The sequence below is a fragment of the Macrosteles quadrilineatus genome, unplaced genomic scaffold, assembly GCF_028750875.1.
Source record: "Macrosteles quadrilineatus isolate MER2022 unplaced genomic scaffold, UCM_ALF_1.0 Scaffold_5__1_contigs__length_97177068, whole genome shotgun sequence".
NCBI classification, from domain to species: Eukaryota; Metazoa; Arthropoda; class Insecta; order Hemiptera; family Cicadellidae; genus Macrosteles; species Macrosteles quadrilineatus.
In genome coordinates, this window is record NW_026542598.1 from 52551597 (window position 1) to 52575505 (window position 23909).

General features: G+C 36.2%; 1 protein-coding gene across 1 annotated transcript; it reads right to left on the reverse strand.

The window, feature by feature from the left end:
* Positions 1–257: 257 nt before the first annotated feature.
* LOC128995606 (uncharacterized) lies at positions 258–22828 on the reverse strand. Its single transcript, XM_054420623.1, has 22 exons — positions 22759–22828; positions 17213–17370; positions 16503–16624; positions 15852–16062; positions 15185–15364; positions 14586–14757; positions 13417–13607; positions 12940–13173; positions 12095–12246; positions 11425–11644; positions 11069–11203; positions 9102–9261; positions 8766–8902; positions 8083–8310; positions 7448–7579; positions 6348–6501; positions 5661–5778; positions 5048–5091; positions 4384–4524; positions 4139–4250; positions 3170–3355; positions 258–2898 (listed from the first exon to the last, which is right to left on the reverse strand). Exons 2-22 carry the CDS (start codon positions 17276–17278, stop codon positions 1632–1634), a joined length of 4362 nt encoding a protein of 1453 aa, XP_054276598.1. The 5' UTR covers positions 17279–17370; positions 22759–22828; the 3' UTR covers positions 258–1631.
* Positions 22829–23909: the final 1081 nt, after the last annotated feature.

The window sequence follows — 23909 nt, forward strand, 5'->3', positions numbered from 1 at the left end:
TAATTGTTAAATTCATTGCTTAATGAAAAAAATAAATTCATTGTGATAGAAAAAAATACAAAATAAAATATGGTTCTTGCTGTGCATTTCTTAATTACTTAACTAGTGCAAATTTACTTAGTTTATTTTTACTTTTAAATGCATATTTAATTTGTTTTTTTTTTTGCCACACACAACCGTTAAGAAATGTTAAAGTGTAGATCGGTATTTATTTATTCTCTATAAAAGATAAACATTAAAACAATGTTATTACCAGTATTTTTAACATTTTACATGCATGCAATTTATACTAAAGAAGAATATATAGGCTATGTCCATCATAAGAAATTGTAGAAATATTTATACATCTTTGGTATACAAATAACTATTAGATAATTTAAATCAGTTTATTCATCCATTTAGTTGATTTAAAGAGTAAATTGGTAAAAACTTTAAAATATTTTTAACTTTAGGAATTATTACTCAGACATATTAATTAAGCGTAATCTATTTACGATGTTTTCAGAACATTGATTCAATAAAAACCTATCTAATGAAAGACTTAGCACGATATTTACATCACTTGCATTGGGGTTATGGACATAGCCTATAAGATTGGACCTTAAGCTATTTGTTGTCGGCATTCGGCTATTGTAAACTCTATTATGTAAGAAGAAAAAACTTTACAAAGGTAATCCAGGAAAATTATCTAGAATTTTAATATTTACTGTTTAAAAAATTGTTTGGCTCGTCATTAAAAAATGCATCAACACAGTGTCCGAAATTTAATGTGGGAAAAATTTGTCATGAGCGATCAGCAGCGAACTAAATATTTTATAAGTGTTTGGACTAGTAATATTGATTGGAATTATCAAATTAGAACATTTTAAAGGTTACAGAAACCGACCTTTGGTTTTTGTCTGACAAATTAAACATATGGCCGTTTATAAGATGAAACAGCCAACATAGCTGAAGGTCCACATATCAGACGCACACACTTTTACTCACTCACACACACATCGTTGGCAGTTGTCACACTAACCTAGAATGTGATTGTGCGCAGACACACGTAGTGGTCGGTGCGCGACTAGCAGATGTAACAATCACTGCCAGACATCTTGTGCCAGCAATTTAGTTAATTTTACAACAGTCTTGTAATGATGAACAATTTCCTTACAAAAAAATACTGACATTTTAAAGTGTTATTGTAATGATATATTTGGTCAGTACACTTACTTTTGTAGTATGAACTTTAAATGAGTAGGATTTGTTATAAGTTTAAATCAGTACACATATTTACAATTAGGTGAGATTCGTGATGGGTTCAATACAGGTTAGGAATGGAGATGAAATCTTGAGATGGAATTAAAGAGTAAACCACCTTGAGGCTCTCTTTAAATTTAGGACACTATAAGAAATTAAATGGCAGGTCCCACGAAACAAAAATGGTGTTTAGGCACAGATTTAAAAGCAGTGACCCTACATTTAATTGTGTAATAATTGATGCAACCTGTATTGAACATCCAAACAAACATAGATTGGGAGTTGCATTGACACAAAGTAAATTGTGTTGCGTGTGCGTTAGAGAGCCTTATGTCCTATATAGAACACAATTTTGACAGTTTAAAGTCCGATAGGAAAGTCATCAAGCCTCAAAGAGCCGAGCTTGCTTCGGGAACAACTATATTTGCTGAGGATGCGTTCTCCTTATCCTTCTGGCGTTCTTTTTTGCTCCGTTTCCTTTTTTTGGAACCTTGGTTGCTCTTAGGCGATCTCTCTAACAAGAAAAGAGCCTCATGAAAGTCGTCCGAACTCAAATTGCTCTCTTGTACGTGTAATACTGAACTCAGAGCCCCATCTGTCGAAGACTTGGGAAACCGAAACATTTCCCGTTCCCTCTCTGGCTCACTCGCTGACTTAGATTTAGGATTTTCCTTTTGTTTATGAGGAGAACCACCCATGGAGTTGAATTCAGCTTTTGTATTGGAAGTTGTCTCTTGAGATTTTCTTCTTAAAAATGAAAACCCCAAAGTGTTTAAAGAGTTTAAAGAACCCTTAAGATGTGCTACAGACGATGATAAAGGTGACAGCATGAGAGGGGATAGAGGTGGAGGGGGAAGGGATGCAGTCAGACTAGAAGATCGTGACTGACGGCCTGCTAACGCAGGAGATTTTGGTTCTGGGGTTCGACTGATGGACACTCCGGAAATAAATAATGTAGGTGACTTGGGTAGACCTGTTTCTGACTCATAGTCATTGGAACTATCCGTTTCCAAAGACCTTTTCTCTTTCTCACATTCTTTTGGTGGAGACTTATTACATATCCTAATCCTCAGGTTGGACAAAGGTGTTTTCCCACCCGAGCGAAGTGTTTTACGATGCACATCCATCGTTGGATTCATATTCCTGGGCTGTAGTGTTTTCTCTTCCTTCTTTTCATCACTCATTTTCATGGTGACCAAATCTTTTGTTTCCCCGTTGATGTTTACAACAGGTACATTTTGGAAGATGGGTGGGGGAGATGTAGTTGTAGGAAATTCTTCTGCGAGCTTGTCTAGACATTCCTGCACCTCAGAGTCGCACAGTTGCTCCGATGCCTCCGAGGGAGGGTCGGGAATGGCCATGGAGTCGCCGAGGTCCAAGGCACATTTCTTGCCAATGGTGGCAAGGTTACGAGGCAGTGTGGAGCGACTGGTGTCCTCAGTCGACCCTAGGATGCCGCACACCTCCAGGTCAGCGTTCAAGGAATCAGAGGTGTCTTCCAGTGAGCTCTGACAGTAGGCGGTGCTGCCTCCACTGGTCTGCACTAGCAGCGAGTGTCGGTTACCTGAGGTCGACGCTGGCAGCGCTAGAATCCTACGTGCTAACTCTTCTGGCCGCTCCTCATGTTGGCTCGAGTGGTCCGAGTCTAGATGATACCTGTGTGAAAAAAAACAGCTATTTTGTTTGAAGCTCAATCTTATGTTTGTACGTTTATACTGCAAGAACAATATTGTTTTTGCTCACTAGGTTTCTATAAGAGATGGAAATTTATTGCATGTCTAAAACAATCCCCATAAATGTCTACAACACTAAAACAGTTAATCAGTAATTCTCTTAAAGACTACTGATTTTAAATTTGTTCAGCTCTTACCAAATGAGCAAAACTACAAAACAGACCACTCTGGTAAGCTTTCAGCTGTTCATTTACCTTGGTTCCTCAGTCCTGGTAGACAATCGCCCTCGTCTCATCACCAAGTCGCCTGTTGAGTGCGAGCGCTTGAGTAGTCGAGCATCCATCTCACTATTGAACTCGTCAGGGTCGTTGTACAGTCCCTTCTCATGAATGTCTCCAATCTCAAAATGTCCATCTTCTGCCACGTATGGAGGCTTCCATCTGTTTAAAGATGATTAATTTTTACAGGTATGTTACATTATTTTTAATCAAAATATTAATTTAGTGAGTTTGGCTTGGAGGGTAACTGGAAGACACATCCAAAGCATAAATGGATGGGATGTTATGGTTGGGCATAACCAGCCATTATGTAAGCCTAATACATCTGATCTTGAAATTTCCTTAAAAAATTATTTATCCTTTTTTAGCAGAGAGTCCATGAAAAATTGTAGCTAAGTTTTAGAATAAGGAGTATACTGCTGTAAATTAAGGCTGTCTTTTACGCCGATTTAAACTAACAACATACGTTAACCCTAAGCTGGAGCGTGCGCAGGGGTCTTGTGAACACCCAAATAAAAATGGGTATATAAAAAAGTTTTTGATATTTAGCTCTTTCCAGACAGTACAGGATGTTTTAAAAATATTTTTTTTTCATTACACTGTCTCAAAATCAGCTGTCTTACAGATCGTTTTGAGTCCCTAAAGATAGCTTTTTGCGGACTAGTCTGTAAAATTTTACGGACTCGAATGATATGGTTGTGTTAAAGCTTATCTCAAAATCAAATCAGCTTTTCTGATCCTTTCTATAATTTATGTACTCGTTCGATTTGTTTGGCATTAGGAATTTTCACTTGTTCCAATAAAAATAGAACCAATAATAATTGTAGTAGTTGTAATTGTTTGTTGGCTGATTGATGTGAAGGGGCGGATGATGATTTGATTGTCCAGGGATGTCAATCATAGCTTACTGTACAGCAATTGTTGAAAAAGCTGAATCAAAATTACCCAGAGAGTATTTCCTTATCCGATGTTTTTGAAGCCCAGATAGTATCTTGAGGTGGTGATATCACTTCACATCCTTCAGTCTCGTCCAGGTTTTGTACATCAATATCCCGCCCTGAAACATCAGTATATTTTTAACTGTTGAATATCAATGAAGATAACAGCTGTATATGTTTATAGGAATTCATATTTTTACAAGATGAAGGGAGAACATGAAAATTGACATTACTAAATCCAGGCACACTTACCAGCCAGACTTTTAAGGAAGTAGTCCACAGTGAGGTCAGCATTGGTCTTCTGGTATTCCACCGATGATTGTTCGCTACCTTGTTGTAGTGATAGCTGAATAGCAAGGTTCAATTGCTCATCTCCTCCTCCTCTACTTCCCTCTAAAAATAGGTTTGTAAGTGTCACAATGATTGAGGATAAACCTTATGTTTGTTAAGTAAGATAAAGATAAGTAAGATAAGATAAACTCGCCTAACAAAAAAACATCCCCGGTTCGATACTAAGAAAATTCAGTAGCTTTTTAATGGTTCTAAACTGGACCCAGCTGTTCTTGATCATTGTGCTTTAAATAAATGATCCTTACTGATGAAACAGTTGATTTTAGTCAGTAACAAAGCTGATCATTTTACACTCATCCTTAACTCATATTTGGGTTAAAATACACACCTAGGTGGCGTCCCCATCTCATCTAATTGAAAATTGATAAAACTACCCTTAGCAGATACCCTTGAGATTGAAACTGAGACTCTTGGAAACGACAAGTCAGTTCTATTGAACGGCTATGAGACCTACGGCTAAGTACGCTGGAGAGGCCTGGTTGCTGCCCTATGTTCCTTGGAGGAATAACAGGAAATGAGTGAAGTAGTAAGTATAAACTTATTTATTTGTTTTTAAAGAACTCACCTGTACTCTCAGTACTCGGTCCTGGTGGGGAAGTTTCAGTTTCCCTGAAAAGAAAAAAAACATTTTCAAAACTCTGAATTCATAGTAAGAATATTTTTTGTAGATTTAAAAACAGACAAGAAAATTAAGTGTCGTCTTAGCAGTTGAGATAGTCACAAAAAATACCATTAATTTATTTATTAATATCTACTCGAGTAAGGAATCCAAATTCTTACCCAGAGACTTGTATGGACTTACTTAATTTTTAATTTTGATTAAATGTAGTATCTCTTGACCAAGTATGACCTTGTTCAAATCGGTTCGGTTTGCTTACGGCCACCATGATTTACACACTCCAACCCTCCACTTTCTTACCCTTGTAAGAAAAAAAATCACAATCTGTTTGTCTAAAGCTGTTAAGTATGAACAATTATCGTGGCATTTCATTTTTGATTTTACTGTAATTTGGAAAGGTATCAAATTAATTAACTTCAGATGGTTCTGACTTTTACATTCGGATAAGGATGTGGTGGCAAGTTGTTAGAACCAGAGAGTTTACTGTATTTCAAAATCATTGCAGATTGACAAGTCATCGACAAAACATATCTAAAGTAATGTTAAATATTTCACTCACTTATGCTCTTGATTCTGTTGCCTTTGCTTCATTTCATCTTCGATCATTTGTAATCGAGACATCTCCAGAGCTATGACCAAGTCCATGTTATAGTCTGCTGTCACGTTTACTTGGTAAGCTGAAAAAAAATTACTGCATTAACTGTAAATTGAGTAAAACAACAGTAACACATCTAATGCAACAAACAAAGTTGTTTCTTCAGGAATTTGGGAGAAAAATTATTGTAATAGAGCAACTCATATCTCATATTATTTTAACTTTTACAGTCGTTACCCAAAAGCATTGGTCCACCAAAATAAAAATCCAAATCACAACCGTGAAAAGAAAATGTTTGGAACACTTTCCCAAAAAGTGTTTGAATAACACTCTCTGCTCTTTGTTTCATCTTCTCTGAAAAATAGACAAGTACAAAAAAAATAAGACTTCTAGTTGTGGTGATAACAAAAGAATATGATTTTGGTCTATGGAGTTAAACATGATAAGGCAGGGAAACTTTTAATTTTAATCTTTTTACATGCACTGGTGTAGTCTTATGTTGCTTTCTTACTGATTTGTTTCTTTAGCCAATGCCCTTTCTTATTACTAAAATAATGAAGAATAGCTGGGTCTGGTTTAGAACCGCCAAAAAGAGACTGCATTTTCCAGAATCAAACTGTCACATTCTGATAACTACTACAATGTACTCACAGTCAGGGTGAAGGCCCAGTTTGTCTATCTGGCTGCAGTGTAGACTGCAGTAGTTATGCAGTACACATGTCCTAGGGTTCCGCACTCTTGGTTTGGTACAATCTAGACGCACACACTGACCCAGCAGACTCACAGCCAGAGCATGGTTCATCTCCTACAAACATCATCTTAATTACTCATATTGAAATAAAATATTTGATGAATTGATTGCATTTTTGTTAATAAATATTAGATTAACCATCAAGAGAGTGATCAGTTGACATATTACTTTCTCTGTAGAAAGTTGATTTAAGAAACTTTGTTTAAAATCTGGTTTATTTTGCTATTTACTCATTGAGTTTAGCACTTTTAAAATATCTCAGTAACAATGGACATTTGATATAAAAGCAGCATGAAAATTGTTGCACACCTTTTTTAACTAAACAAAATTGGTCCATAAATTCAAAAATTGAAGGGGTGGAGAAGCTCTTAACTTAACCATTGTCAAATCGGGCTGTTTAACCATTTCATAAATGGGTTCACAACATAGTTCCATAGTTTTAAACAATTGGATATTTTTATGGGAATTACAGCATTGAGTGCTTTCGGCATATTACATCTATTTTGTGGTACCGGTTACCTACTTTGTATGGTTGCAATTTTAATGAAAAATATTAAAGTAAAAATACAGGATTTTAGATGCTGTTTGCCATGAGAAAACACCCCAATTGTAACTTCTCTGGATATTTCCACAATTTAGTACATAGAAGATAGAAAAGTTTATTTCTGGCTTAGAGACATCTTGCATAATGTACCATACTAGCTAGCACCACGATTATAATTTGAATGAGTTCTCATTTGTTGAAAGTGTTTGTGCTGCAAGAAAATGGAGAAATTGTTGTATTAAATGTTTATCATTATTAATATTGTTAAGTCTCTTTGATTAATTTTCAGGTTCAAAATAATTTAAGTAAAATCCTTAAAATTATTTTGCAATTTAATTGACAATCTCTTATCCCTGTTTATAACTACAAAACATCAAGATTTATTTGTCATAGATTTATAGTCACACTACTGGAACGAGTTGACTTTAAAGGGTGAGATCTAGAAGGCAGTCCCACCTCATCATCAGAGTCAAAGTCTGGCCAATCGTAGATGGCGCTGAGGTTGTTGTGGCGACCTCTAGCATCTTTCACCCACGGATTGTTGGAGTCCAGGTCCTTCAGGGACTCAGCGATGGCCTGTACTTGCTCCTGACAAAACAGTTATAAAAATATTTTATCTGACGCCATTGTAAATGTTATTAGTCCTGTAATCAACAACCTAGGCTATATGTTAAGCATGTTTGCTTTCTTTTGTGGCTGGAACCCAATAAAAATATGTTATAACCTATTAGTTCCATCCAGTGAACTTTTCTGTTGGTAACGGGATATTTTCTTTGGTGAAAAACTTTACACCAAATGTATTTTTTCGATCAAGTTCAAAATATTTGTCAACAGATGGATCAAACTTTTAACCAAACCTACCATTGTTTTTGAGCTAATTGCTGTCAAGTTGCACAAATCCTTTCAGTCTTTTTGTACCACAGTTTGACTGATCAGAAGCTGAATAAGATAAATATCACCACATTAATACGTATGTATAAAGTGTTGATAAAGTATTTGAAATCTTTGAACCGAGGTCTAAGAAACATTTCGACCTCTCATAACTCAACTGTTTATAATAACACAGTTAAAAACCTCCGTTTAAAACTTACCGCATCATTGTTAGTGTCTATGGCAACAACCCGATAGTTTCGCCTGCGTAGTTTGCGCAGCGTAGGAGGTGTTTCAGGAGGTACAAGGCCTTTAGACACAGCTCGTGCAAACTCATGTCTCTTCCTGCGTGCAAGAGCTGTTGTCTGCACGATTACCGAGCGTGGAGTGCGAAGATAAGGTCTTGCTACCATCTCACTCAGCCGCTCGGTAACCTCTTCTAACTCATTCTGTAAAATTTCCAAATGAACAGTGTTTATTGTTGTTTATCGTAACTGAAGTGAATGTCATTTGATTTTTCAGCAATCTTTGTAATGTAGGTGGTATAATCGTTAACTGTTCAACTTGGTGCTGGTTATTTTGCTTTATCGGCCATCACATAACTAAGTTATGTTAAAATAATCAGTGATACTGAATGTTTTTGTAGCACAATTACAATATTGTTCCTGTAATTGTGATTCCTTTACATATTCTTTAAGTTATACAGCCAAACACACTGATTTTTTCATACCATACCTAGCAAGAGAATTTATTTGCCTGCCCTTATGCTAGAAAAACACTTTACATTTCTTGTACATTTCAAAATAACATAGTATTTGTAGGCTGGGGAGGACAAGGTATAAGAAAAGCCTCATTGGATTCAACACTCATTGGAAAGTCATGATCATATCAAATTAGTATTTACCTGCATAAATTCGAAAATAGTTCTGCTATAACCGTTGTCTTCCAGATAATATCCGTAGACATAAGAGCCGCATAAAATTCTGCGAGCTTTGAGCAACTCTCTCACTCCCTCCTCTACAAATTTCACCTCAGCAGGCACTGAAATTAATAAATAGTTGAAATAGCTCAATATCATTAAGTTCAAAAAGTCACTTAACCAAAAAAAAATCACTCATGATCCATAACTCCCATACCATTCGCTTGGTGTAATTAGTTATGAACATATCCATTCAAAATTCACTTTGTTTTTAGCTGTAGTCTAATAAAGATATTTTGTATGAGTATTCGCTTTGCTTACCTTCTCCTTTTTTCAAAGACGATGCTAAATTCTCCATTTTCTTCCTCACTCCTGTTAGTAGACCCTCCTCAAGTTTTCTACTATTTTCATGATTTCTAAATCTGGTATAATAATGAAGGAACCTATTTAATTGTGTTGTCTGTTGATTTCTTAATAAGGCCTGAAACAAATTAAATAACTGGTCAGTTTCAAATTTGAAAACGATTTTATTATGAATGTGAATGTGTTACATATGCGTGTCTCATTTGCTTCAATTTATGCTTTAAAAGTAACTACAATCTTAAAAAAAATACCTGAGTGTAGAATTTTACCGATGATATTTAGTTGCAACATAACCCTCTATCAGGAAAGAGATGTGAGAAAATCTTAAAAGAGATGGGAGTAGTTCTTTTTTTATAGAGGGCCAGGCTTCAAGTAACCATGGGATTGCAGCGCAGCTAGAACAGCTTATTGTGCACCCTCATTTACAGGTCCTCATTCTTTGTCAAATCCCAGGTCCTTTGTGAACCATAAGATCCTTTTGACTATGGTGACTCGTTCTTCCCTTTGATCTCCAGTCAAGAGGCCAAAGGGATCTCATGCGCAGACCTTGTAGGGCTGGGCACATAAATATCACGTGGAATGCTGTCTCCTCCTCCTCTCCACATTTCCAACATAAGAGGCTTTCAACTTGAATTCCCATCTTGTGTAAATGTCCATGGAATACCCAATGGCCGCTAATAAAGCCAACCACCTTCCGCAGGGTCTTCCTACTCAGCCCAAGGGCATCTGCTGCTATCGCACCTGTAGGTGCCTGCAGCATTCTCTTTGACTGTACATTTTCTTCTGTTCTTTCCCAGTTCCTTCGATGTTCTATGCCCATCCACTGGCGAACAGCTCTCCGTGCTGTGCTGTAAGCAGTGCCACACGTCGGCTCTGGACCCATGAGCGGGCTTTCAGCTCCTTTGTTTGCCCACTTGTCAGCTCCCTCATTACCAGCAATATCTTTGTGCCCTGGAACCCAACTAAGGATGACCCTGTTGTTCTTTCCCAGGGCTTTCATGGCCTGATGACAGTCCCATACAGCCTTGGAGGTAAAGTCAAAACTGTCAAGTGCCATTAGTGCTGCTTTGCTGTCCGAGTCCATGTATACAGTGTGGCCTAAAAGACCGCGCTTCAAACACACTCTTGCACACTCGGACAGGGCAACAACTTATGCCTGGAATACAGTGGCCATTTTCCCCAGGCTTACGCAGAACTGCGCCTTGGGTCTGACTCCATATATTCCAGCCCGTTGGCTTTTTCGAGCCATCCGTATACCAAGTGATCCCCCTTTTCATGTATTCAGGTTCACCCTTGTCCCAGGCATCCCTGTCAACAATGTTGACATTGTATGGTTTTTCTAGATTTGTGATCTTCACCATCCTGCCTGGCCCCAAGTCCTAGTCAATTATTTTCTCAACATAAATTAATGATATAGTGGTTTAAATTACCTTGTTACTGTCAAAACGATCCTTTGTAGTTAGTAAGACTACAGCTGTTACATGCTTCGAATGGAGCACATCATCAGGTCAGAAGAATGTCAAGTAGTCTTCATATTCCTCGCAGTGGAGTTCGTCAAAAGTTTAATAATAAATAGAGAACAAAACACATAACACAAGGAAACACGAAACATTTAATATTGGTCGACCAGACGACGGTAACAACACACGTGATACGGCGCCGGTTGAGGGTGAGTCGCGACTGTGCAGCTAGAACGGTGTAATTCAGACGATCCAGAGGCCATTTCACCATGATACATTAATGTTCTCAACAAATATCAAGGAACATCACAACACTATATCCAGCACCACTGTCATAGCTAAATCCAATTATTTCAAACCCCTCAATCTTTCAGATTGGCACGATCATATAAAACTTGTCATGAAATTAATTTATTTCAAATCATTATCTCTAAACTATAATACTGATATTTTTAATTTTCTCACCTCACTAATAAGAATTCCTTGTTTTTCATCTGCCTTGTGAACCGCTTCAAATCGGTTGCATCTAAAGTATCCACCGGTTGCTGAACTGTGTCTCTTCCAACTCTCCAGACAAACCCAGCAGAAGTCAAACTTGCACTGAACATAAAATAACCCTAAGGTAATGAACTTCTTTTATTGATATTGGAAACAGGGGTTATTTTAAGATATTTTGAAAGTCTATAAGAGACAACAAACAGAATAAGACAATATCAAATACACTGCCTAAAAATGCTACTTTTAACAAAACAGATTCAAATTAGTAAATATTTGCATTACTAACAACATATTTTGTCCATTCTTGCAAAACAAACACCGACCTTAGAGCATTTCATGTGGTTGCAGCCCTCGTTCTTCTGTATGGGACTCTTGCAGTTGGGGCAAGGTTTGCAGTTGGTGACGAGCCAGAGACAGTTGGCAGCGTCCTCAGTCTCTGTACATGTCGTCTGCAACTGCTCGGGCTTGACTTGTGTGATCTTGCTCTGCCATTGGCGCCACTGTTGACAGCCACTTGGTGCATGCGCTTCTCCCAGACACTCCCTTAACAGAAATTGTGAGGTTAGGAAGTCACAGGGGATGGTCACTGGTCAGCCTGGATGGATTCATGAGCTTAGGAAGGGACTTTAGTATCTCAGGGTAAGCAAGCTGCTCTGTCACACTCGTATTAAGTAGTTACCTCAAAAATTTTGAAAATAGACAGAAGACAGTTTAAAAGACCACATATATTAGAGAGGTCATTGTTATTGAGGAATAACCTACATTGCTTGAGGATTAATAGTTCTGGAACTGAGGGCACTAGAGATATAATGTTTGACTGCTCAGAGATGACTGGAACGAAAGTCCGCTTGGAACCATGTTAAGGAGTGGACAGCTGTCTCAGGCAGAGATCATAGGCAGGATGCTGGGTTTTCATCAAGTACATGAAGATTTAGAGCTCTGAAGTACACGATAGGCACAACAAACGACAATGATGCTCAAAATGATACTAACCAGCAGAAGAAGTGTCCATTGCCGCAGTCGACCGCATGTGAAGTGTTAACTTGAGGTTGGTTCCTCATCTGCTCTATCTCAGGTAGTCGAACCGCTCGGCCACAGCCAGCCATCGGACACCACTTGATACTGCGGTTGGTCTCTACAAAGGCCTGTACACAAATAATGGAGAATAATAATTGAATAACATATAGCCTATACAAGGGAAGTATTACAACTGACTGAAAAAATCAATAAAGTTTTTCACTGTCAAAATTTAAAGGCTACCTATTAGTTGTTTTGATGCTTTAGAAATACACCAAACTTTTTGTCATCTTCCCAAAACACAACAACAAATATTTGGCAAAGAAATATACTACTTCTGTAACTGTCAAATATATGTATATAAGTGACAGGCCTTCCATTGTACCGCGACAAAGACATGACTTAGCAGGGAGGTATGAGTTGGCAAACTGAATGGCATGTTGTGTGCTAAGAATTAGAAAGTACAGTCAAGTGCCAGTGCCTAAAAAGCCTGGCACATCTTTCCATTAAAGGTAGCCTACTACCATTGACTATTGGATCTACTACATAAGATTTTGGTGCTACGGTGTCTAGTCATGAGGGAATAGCATGCAATTTCATAGTACTAAATTGGCCACAAGGAGGGTCGGATAAAAATAAAGATTGGATGATTGATAAATGTGCCAAATAAAGAAATAAAACAAAACAAAGGTTGCAATGGGTTAAACACAAAAAAGTTCACAAGGTAGTAGACAGAACCACATTTTGGGGGCGGGGATTAATATTAGAACAAGCCAAACCTGTATCTATTTTCTTAACTGATTTACTTCTACCAATCTAACCTTGATGTCAAACTGCAGGTATCGTCGAGCCACCTCCGGACTGACCAGTTTCTCTATGAGTTCCGGTGGAACCAGTATGTGGCACATGGTCGCAGGACAAAGGATGTGGTGAGCATCGCCTTCCTGGATACGAACTGTGAGGTAACGCTCCCAGCAGGCGGAGCAAAACCGGTGGAGGCACGACAGCGCGGCGGGGACATCCCATGCAGACACCGCCATCAGGCATATATCACACTACAACGTTAGCGCTTAAGATCAGCTGGTTCTATAGTCAGGATTATTTATCTTTTAAAAGACCAATGATCAAGGAAATCTAGAAATCTAAACTAAATCCAGTTTAGTAATATCAAAAAGCTTCTGAGTTTTCTCGGGGTCGAATTGGTGACCTTTGCTGTATAATAATTTGTCTCAGAAAATTGATTACGATAATATGGATTGAATTTATAGCCTTATACTTATCTAATATTTCAAACTTACGAAAATATCCTCTGGTTGATCACTTTTGTTTTTATCTTCTACAGAGTCTTGTTGCATCTCCGTGAGTGGCACTCGTGTGTTTTCACCTCCGCACTGTTGCCAAGCCGACGTTGGTGGCTGTACTCCGGCGAGTTGGCAACATTGCACTGGGTCCTTCATCCACTTTTCCAACAGTGACTCTCGCGACCATTCTGTAATAATGTTATCTAAGTTTATTTATGTTATTATATTTACAGAGAGTTTTTTTCTATGAGAGTCAGAAACTGGAGATAATACTAAAGTAGAATGTTTAAATGTGTCATGTCATCTATCCCAATTTTAGGGCAGTTGAAAATACCACTGATTGACCAGGAGATAAAACAGGATTCATGATACCTCACAGTAACTTTTAGGTTTATTATACTTTTTAAAGAAAACATATACGCTTTTCTAAAGATAGTACATTGTCTCATGATGTTTTATATTTGGTAACTCATTTGGTCTTGGAACACTTTACCTACATATCCAAGCTCAAACAACCAGAGTTTAGGCTCAAACACCAAGAACTTAGGCTTCACTCAGAGATCTCCCTGTTTATTTCACCCTACGTTTAATAGGGCCACCAAATGGCGGGGGGCGCAGTGCCAAGCGAACGAGTTTGGCTTTCTAATATTTTAGTCTGACGAATAGCAAATTACGTGCGTTGATGTGCTGCGTTATGACGAGGGTCGACGTAGTTTCCTAAAACACTCACGGATAGCAGCACTATCTGGAACTAGCCGGCCCCATTGTATTGCCAATTGGAGGGAGAAAGACGGGACAACAAGTTGATTTCTAAGCATGCCAGATGGGAATTTTGAGGGGAAATTTACTACCAACCTACGCCACAATAAAACACCCATTCCTAGCTAAACGCAGGCATAAAAATATCTGTTCTTCCCTGTGTGCTGCTGCGCAGAAATTGAATAGGCGATGCTGGTTGCCGACACTCATAGTGAACGTTCAGAGTGGCATAAAGGAACTAGAGTACTCACCGCGGTGAGTGGCTCACAGCGAACGTGTTAATCATCAGGTTTATAGGTTATGGTCTCATCATACACCCACTCACCATAAAAAGTAAAAAGTAAAAACGTAAAAAATTTCATATTTTCACTATAAGGCTAAATTAGACTTTTGTAAACTGATAATACCATTGTCCCTGAGTAGAGCTTCAGCAGTGAAGAGGGGAATGTTGAGCATGTCTGAAGTCTCTACCAACAGCTGATCCTTGGCCTCTTGTAGGTCCTGCGTCCTTAGTCCGCTGTAAACTTCCTCCCCAGGTCCGTAGAGTTGTGCCTCGTTGATGGTGTCGTTGCTGTCCGCCTGCCAACACGAAAAACAATACCCTTAGAGTAGTCAAGATGAGTTTTTTGTTTCAGATACTCAACTAAATTTTGATTAGCAGATGATTTTTAACACTGCTAATATGTGGTAAAATTCTCTTGAGGTTGGATTAGTTTTTAGACTTTTTATCATAAAACAATTATAGTAATTGATTTATTTGTTGACCAATGTTCGTGGATTTATTTTTGCCAATCTCTGTGTATTTATTTTTCTGTTACACTACTTTATAAAAAAACTGAGGTAAATGAACAAGAAGTTACACCTTTTGAGGTATGAAGAAACTGATCAAACTCTATCTTTGGATACTTTTTGGCGTTGGAACATAACAAACAACTGAAAATCAACTAGAAAACAACTGGAAAATATACTGTTGGTTAGTAAACAAACTCCACAAAAAGAGACTCACAAAGACCATCCTGGATTCAAGAAGCCTTGCGATGTTGTGATGGTCTTCTCTCATCGCAAGGTCGCAAGGAGTCAACTTGTCATTGTTTTCGGCAAACAACGGAGCACCGTGAGCCAACAACAGTTCTACACAACGCTGCAGGCCAGCCACCGCCGCGTGGTGAAGAGCAGTGTTGCCATTCTGTTAGGAGGAAAATTTAAACTGGGGCTGTTATAACCTTGTGTTGATAAAACTTAAGGTAAACTAGCAGCCTGCGTCACTTCGTAACTTCAAAATATGTGATATGTTATATATATAGTTGATAACTTATTCTAACCAGGCTGTAGTTAAATGTTTAACATCGGAGGATAAAAATGTAAAGCTAAATATAGGATGATAATTTGTAAAAACGTACCCCTACCACAGCAAATCTTCAGACTAAGTGAATTTCCATTTCGTCTGGTTGTATTTTAAATCAAATATTGCTTTAAACATGTCATTTTTATTCCCTATTTAAATGACATTAGTTTTAAGGAGTGTTTCAATAGTAAAATTTTAACAAACAATTTTTTTTTATTTTCTGAACCTTATTTTAGCCCCTCATTTAAGTGGAAGGGAATGTTTTAGCAACATATCTATATTTTTACATTTTGCATGTTTTTCAACTGTTACACAAAATCATACTTACATTATCTTGAGCAGTCAAATCCACCTTCTCTCTCTCGTCTCCCGAGTTTAGTTCAGCACCACGCCACTGCAATAGTAGAGTTACACAGGCTGCACGCCTCTCTTGTGCCGAGAACGTCTTGTGCACACCAAGGGTGCACGCGGCGTGCAGCACCGTCTCATTACTTCCGTTCTTCTTGTTCGGATTGCCTCCCAGGTCATTCAAAAAAGTTCTGAAGCAAAAAATTGTTTTTAAAGACATGGATAAAATACTGTTGCATCAACCGTTTGTTAGGAATACAGTTAAGTTACAATATAGTTTTAGTTGATAAAATTAAGCTGTTCCATGGGTAAAATTTGCTTAGAAGTTATACTGTGTCATGATCTAAGAGACTAATTGAAGCCACAAAACCTATGGTTTTTGTACAAAACTATGAAAATCTCATTCACTGTTGGACATATCCAAAAAATTTTACTAATTTCAATCAGTACATATAAACACATTTCATAATGGTTTCAGCAAGATTTGATTTTCAATCAAAACTTGAGGCTACATCCAATAAAGGAAGCTTTACTATATTAAGCAAAATTTAAAACAGAAGCCCAAAAGAAGTTGACACCCTTTTCACTGGCTAGTATTATTATTTTTTTAAATGCTAATGTTTATCTTCACCTGAGCAAATGCTTCATGCCGTGCTTGGCTGCGTAATGCAGCGCAGTGTTGTGATTGTGACTCTCTCCGTAGCTCAAATTTGGATCTAAGTTTTTTCTGAGCTCAGGAGAACTTTGAAAAACCTGCAAGTAAAGATTAAAAACTCAAATGAAACAAATTACCGTACCATAGGTGACTGGTTAACTGGTTTATGTTAGCACATATTTGATCAATAATATGTTTTAAACCGACCAATATTCAAAGTTTATAGTCTAATAAGAGTAAACAATTCCATTTAAACATCAAATGATAATTTAAAGTACTAGTACTATATGCAAAAGTAATGTTTACTATCTTTTTTGGATTTTGCCGATGTAAACAAACAAAGATTTTTTATTGTTTTGTCAACCTTTTTAATTTTCAACAACCAAAACTATACCTACAACCAAAGGAAATATTAACTGTTTTTAATATTGATGCTATAACCTGAAAAATGCTATGAGTTTTGTAATATTCAAGAAAAAAATTTCTTTGTAGTGTAGCAAAACGTAAAAACCTTCAAAACACGAGTGCAAGTGGGTTTGTACATATTCTCAACCATTTAAAGTGCTCGATAAATCTTGCACTTCAAACATGGTCTCAATCTGAAATATGTAATGATTCACTTTCTACTCATGCTATGAAATATACTATTTCAAAATAGAAGATCAAAATAAAGAATATAGGCAAACCTGCATAGCAGCAAACTCATCGCCATTGTGGAGGTACTTTTTGAACTTGGAGGAGGCACTGCCCATAGTACCAGCTTACCAAGTCCGGCTCACGTTGTCTGGGCTAACATTCAGTTACTGGCCTACAGTCATCATCTCTTCATTACCGGTATAGGTACCTAAATCAATAGTGGATTATTTGTTATATTGATTAAATGTTATAATTGTTTCAACTATATTTTTCTACTGTTAGTTGATAAAGAAGACATGAATAGGCACATTTAGTCTTTTTCACCAATTATTCTCAGAAACAACTGATAATTTATAAAAACAAATTTAGTCCATGACATTATATCTTCACTATTGCACTGACATCAAATCATAATTTTACATTATAAGGGAAAATATAGATTGAGTGTATAGATAAACATATTAACTAGTATAAATATTACTGTTAAACTTTGGTGGAAATGACCATCTTTTACTGTGCAAAAATGTTTATAACTGTGAAGAATTGTTTGGTTCTAACGCCTCCTCACCACCACTGCCAATTCATGGTTCTACCCCTTCCCAAATAATATGTATAAGTAAGAAAGTTTGGATTGTGGTACACAATGAGAACTTTACTTTTTTCTATTGTTTATTGGTGCGGCAGTGGTAGAACATAATGGCTCTCATGATAGATGTGCTATACTAAAGCATACATATAAATTAAAAGAACCAAATTTTCTTAAACTGTGTTCTCTCTCATAACTGCAAAAAGCATTTTATACTTATGCCAACCCCGTACGAAGGACGTGTCCTCTGCTAGTAATTTGTTAAGTTAGAATACATCATCTTTATGTATTTATTATAAACTCTCATGGGCTCATGAGCGTTGGAATTAAGGTAAAATAAATATCTATAGGTAACCTAATTAGTTTTTGGAAATGTGTGTATATTGTCTCACATTTAAATGGGTTTATTGATAGTTCATTAGTAAATTCCAGAACTTAAATGTGGTCCTGTACCTATAACAGCAAACATTTATGTTTATACAATTAAAATATTCTAAAACATTCAACAATTTAAAAAATAAACCCCATAATCTACAAATTAATAAAATACAAATGGCCATTTGAAAAAAAACTGTAAGCAAAAATTATAAAAACCGGTTCTCACAATTAACATTGCATGCAATAATTAATTATACAGGGTGATTACAAATGAGATAGAATTTTTGTATTTAATAAAATACAGTTCGTCTATTTCATTTGTAATCACCCTGGTAGATGTAACCAAATTGTGATTGGATATTCCAATACTCATCGTAAGAGATGAGACCTTAACAGAATGATGTTCAACGTTCTAACGTTCAAGAGGGTCTGATTGTCTGATGATGATTGTTGGATGATCTGATCATCTAATCACAATATTGATCGACTTTTTACCATATATATACTATATTAAAATCTACTATATTTTTAAATATAATTTTCATTTGTAGGAGTATGCAATAATGAATATTCCTATGTAAAAATGTTAATGTAAATCTAAAGATGTAGCTATAATTTTTATACACCTTATTCTTTAACTGATTAGAAGATTTAAAAAAAAAATAAAAAACTGATTAATTTTTTAGTTAATTAATTTTAAGTACTGTAAAAGATTGTATGCATTTGTTTATTTATATCAACGCATATACACTTTTTTTACAAACATTACATGAGTAATGTTGTGTTGTAAACAGCACAAGAGTACAGTGCAATAGTAATGTCCATTGCACATAATAATTAACTGCAGTAAATACACATTAATATAGATGAAAAACAGCATTTCAACAAAAAAATAACACAGCAAAACATTAACGTAATAACAAATACAGATAATAACAACAACAAAGTATTGAATTCCTAACAACAAAATATTTAATGTAAATTTGGAGTTCAGAAGAAGTTAAGAATTAAGAATTAGAAAGCTACAACAAAATAAACTATTTGGACAAAATGTAACTAATAAACTATGTGAGAACAATAAGTTCACTACATAAGACAAACATCAATGAAACAATAACAAGACTTTAAATAAGATTAGGAGTAACACAACCAAACAAACTACATAAATAAGCTACGAAACAGACATAACAAGGACAAGGTCACAGGTTTTCCTTCTGAAAGATGAAAACTGTTCCTTTAATATGATATATGTATATCGTTGATATGCAAGAATAACTAAATTGGTTTTGACCATCAAAATCTGGCTCAACGCATTAATCATGAAAAAAATGTCAAGTTTTCTTTTCCCAAAGAATTCTTAATATTTATAGCTTGATACTTTATTACTCCTCGAGACAATTAATTGGTATAGGCCTACTCCATCTTAGAAGGTTACTGAAACAGTAAATAACTGTGTTTGGAACCAACTTTACCTTAGGCCTGTTAAATTAAAGTACAATAATTTTTTCATTACTCTACACACAAAAGTACACTTTCTAAACGTAAAATGAGCTAAGAAAATAGATTATTCCCGCTACTGCACGGAAAATTACCGTCATTAACTTTCTGTGCATTTGTGGTCTACGGAAAGTAACCATTATGGGATTAGCCTACGGTGCAGACCGATCAGCTGCATTGTTTTGTACCTCGACATAAGCACGGAAACTCAGCGTTATGAGTTCGGTTTTTCTCGATAATAAGTTGAATAAACAAAAATATTCATGTTGTTTACATGTTTCTTGATATTGTAATGGAAATAGTTATTTGTGCAACTAGTGAGAAAAGTGAGCAATTGACTCACTCGAGAGAAATCCTTACTCACGAGCCGTAGGCGAGTGAGGAATGGTTTCTCGAGTGAGGCAATTGTACTTTGAACTCGAGTTGCACATTATACTTTTCCTACAGTTACCATAAAACAAATAAATTGGTGAAGAAACATAACCTATTTTTACACAGAAGTGAACTTTTAATATAACATTTAATGTGAAGTGACAAATACAACAGTACAACAGCTGACCAGCTGATTTACAGCCAGTGCTGCCAACGTATTTCGTGCGCATACGACGTTGCCTGCATGTTTCGCGCTCACTATTTCGTGCCTTCTCGTTGCAAATCTGGAGTGAGACAAAGTAATTAGAGTGAGACAATGTTAACATTGTCTCACTGATGAGCGAATTGGCCACTTTGCTTTCTCAAATCAGTGAGAGAACATGTACATTGTTAGGTAACTGTAGGAAAATTATGTTTAACACTCGTCTCAAAAGTGCCATTGCGGGACTCGAAAGCTTTTTCCACAAATACAATCTCTCCCCGCTATACAGTTTTAAGTCACCTTCGAGACTATATAGTACGGTAATGAAAACTACTATTATTTAAAAGCAAAACAATATCCACCAAATATTTCACCCCACTCTGTAAATAAAACATGTGATTGGAATTTCTTCCATTTGTTTTGATTTCCTGTTTATATTCTGTTGTTATTTCATCACCCCATAAGGCCCATATGTAATTTTTTTATTCATTTTTTGTGTTTTTAAGCCCATTTTAATTTATAAAGGGATTCCTACCCCATTCCTATAGTATAAAACAAAACCTTACTAACTATGTGGACAACACAGTTTTGTACATACAGTTTTGACGAAAATGGTGTACATTTTTTTCTCTCGTTACAACACGACGACAGGAAATGGTGGCTAAGAAAATTATTTTTCCTACAGTTACCTAACAATGTACATGTTCTCTCACTGACTTGAGAAAGCAAAGTGGCCAATTCACTCATCAGTGAGACAATGTTAACTCTAATTACTTTGTCTCACTTCAGATTTGCAACGTGAAGGCACGAAATAGTGAGCGCGTAACATGCAGGCAACGTCGTATGCGCGCGAAATACGTTGGCAGCTCTGGCTGTAAATCAGCTGGTCAGCTGTTGTACTGTTGTATTTGTCACTTCACATTAAATGTTATATTAAAAGTTCACTTCTGTGTAAAAATAGGTTATGTTTCTTCACCAATTTATTTGTTTTATGGTAACTGCATGTAGGAAAGGTATAATTTGAATCTCGAGTTCAAAGTATAATTGCCTCACTCGAGAAACCATTCCTCACTCGCCTACGGCTCGTGAGTAAGGATTTCTCTCGAGTGAGTCAATTGCTCACTTTTCTCACTAGTTGCACAAATAACTATTTCTGCGTATAGTGGTATAGTGTACCATAGAAGCAGATTGTTTCGGCAATAGGTAGAGCCATCAGCCGATTGAGATCAGACGAGATAACAACCTGATGGAGTCGGAAAAGAAAAAAACTTAATTTTCCCTTCAGTCACCTGTTAAAGTGGCCTTCTTTGCACTGATTATAGCACAGAAAGTTGCTAATTGCTGTATCTACTTACTTTTGCCGCACACCAGTACTCCACCAAACAATGCAAGCAGCGTGCTTTTTTGGCACGTAATACATAATACGGTTGAAAATAAGTTGGCCCCCCATGCCCCCAACAATCACCAACACTCTGAATAATAACTCTTTTTTATCGTACTTAAACTGTTTAGACGTACAGAGAGCAAACATTCTAATTGAAAATGGGGGTTAGGAGTTACAATATTTTGCTTACCGTACCTATCGTTATCGTTGAAAAATATTATGATTTCTGTTGTGTCTATTTTTTCCTATTACGAGACAAGTGTTTTATACGACGCAGTAAACAAATGATGACTGTTAGATAATCGCATCTAATTAGGATGTAGTTTTCATATTTCGTTGTAAACCTTATTTTACAGGTTCTGGGTGCAAAAAATTGAACATTCTTACCGCGAATGATACACACCTCGGCCACTTTGTTCGATAGTCTGCAGTATACAGGCTCATCAAACAAAGGAATACCAAGCCTTCATCATACTTCATAGAATAACTTTGAAGTAAAACGTCCAAAGTACTTAATTTTGAAAGTATGCACAATATATATTCTCCAATATATTGTCCTAGCAAATGAGGACGACAAACTTAAAGAATCCCTATTAGATAAGATATAACTCTCGCATTAAATTAGGCGTTTATTATTAAAGCTCTTTATCTGGCTGGATATAAAATGAAAAAAAATATATATATAAACTATTTCACGGGAAATGAAAAATATAATAATCAATTTAAGTCTGTTAGATATGTTGTAATCAATGAATTTATTAGTTCCTGAGATATACGTAAATATTGTAAAACATAAAATTGTAAAACAATACAAGCTGGTGTATCAAATTTGTTGATTTATTTTATGTGTTTACTTTGGTGTATTTTTAAACAATAATGTATGGCCAAATATCAATTGTAGTTATATTCAGACAACAAAGAATATTTTTATTGAACAAAAACGTCTTATTTGGATTAACTTACTGTTTTCATAGCGTTAAATTTGGCTTGTTCAGAGATCTTAAATTATTATTCACACACATACATTTATCATGAATTGATTTTATATTACGATTATGAAAGGCATTTAGAAAAAAAATATTAAACGGACGATCTGGCAATGCTAAATAAAATAGGAGTGTTACAGAATAAGGAGTCATAAATTGTTATTAAAAACGGAGTTTTGTGCTTTACTTACAAGTGGTGCTCCTTTACGAATTTAAAAAGCGAATACTCGGCGATGGATCCCGGTACCTCCTGACCTAAATATGCACATTTTATACTATTATTATTTGAATGTAGACACTATCAGTAGCAAAACGCGAACTCAATCGATTTTCCGAACTGACAGGCGCGCAAGCCCGTGCTGGGCAGACGTCAGTTCATATGAGACAGGCGCTGCGCAACTCAGGATAGAACATATGGCTTTCTTCGCTAATAAAAAAAACTATGCTCATCAGTGCGTGTCAAAAATACAGCCTAATACATTACAAACAAAGTAAAAACAAGTTGATTTAATTTAGATACAAGTGCATGTTAAATCATAAAGTAAAATGCAATCGGTTACTGCGTTATCAGATCATCACGGACAAGTTGCCGTTTTAAAGAAAGGAGGGGAGCTTGACAGAGGTTCTAGATACATTATCAAAAGGTCCTTTTGTAGCAATAATGTGGAAGTCTTTTAATATCTTTTGCAACTGGTCCAAAAAACTAGTCCAACGTGAAACAAAGTGACATGTTAATTTTGTCATAGATAAAACATACATGTTTTATCTATGATTAAACTATAAGTAGAGGCCTAGAATTCTTGCACGGCCGCCTTTGACTCCAGGCCGTGGCTTTCGGAGTTGCATCGTCGCAAGTAGGGTTTTAACTTTTAACAGCTCTTTTGTTTGGAAGCAGCTAATGGCATTTGAGTATTTACGAAAGCTTGGTTACTGGGCTATAAAAATATTGACTCCGCTTTAAATGTACAGATATAGATTTTCAATTCAAATTGTTTTGGTTTTCAATTCTGTACCTATGTTTCATTTTCATTATTTTAATGAATGTATGTTCATAAGTTTAAATTTAAATCAATGAAGTGCGAATTAATGAGCTGATGTCAGCTGTCTTTCATGTTATCTTATGGGACGTCTGACACCAAACAACCCTAAATGCGACGTTGCCAATTCTACCAGGCCGTGGCCTGGAGTTAAAGGTGGCCGTGATTCTTGAAAATGTAATTTCTGTATTATATCATAGATTAATAACCATTGGATAGGTAGAATAATAACTAATCTATGCCTATAATTATAATACAATAAAATATGTCGTTAAAATGACTATAGTTTTTTAATTAAATTGCAT

Bases quoted from the DNA above. Each gene is read 5' to 3' on its own strand.
- LOC128995606 (XM_054420623.1), bottom strand. From the start codon at position 17,278: ATGGGCAGTGCCTCCTCCAAGTTCAAAAAGTACCTCCACAATGGCGAT. The intron at 16,625-17,212 runs GTTTGCCTATAT...CTTTACTTGCAG, and splicing joins ATGAGTTTGCTGCTATGCAG to GTTTTTCAAAGTTCTCCTGA. The intron at 13,174-13,416 runs GTAAGTTTGAAA...CTAACGTTGTAG, and splicing joins ATCAACCAGAGGATATTTTC to TGTGATATATGCCTGATGGC.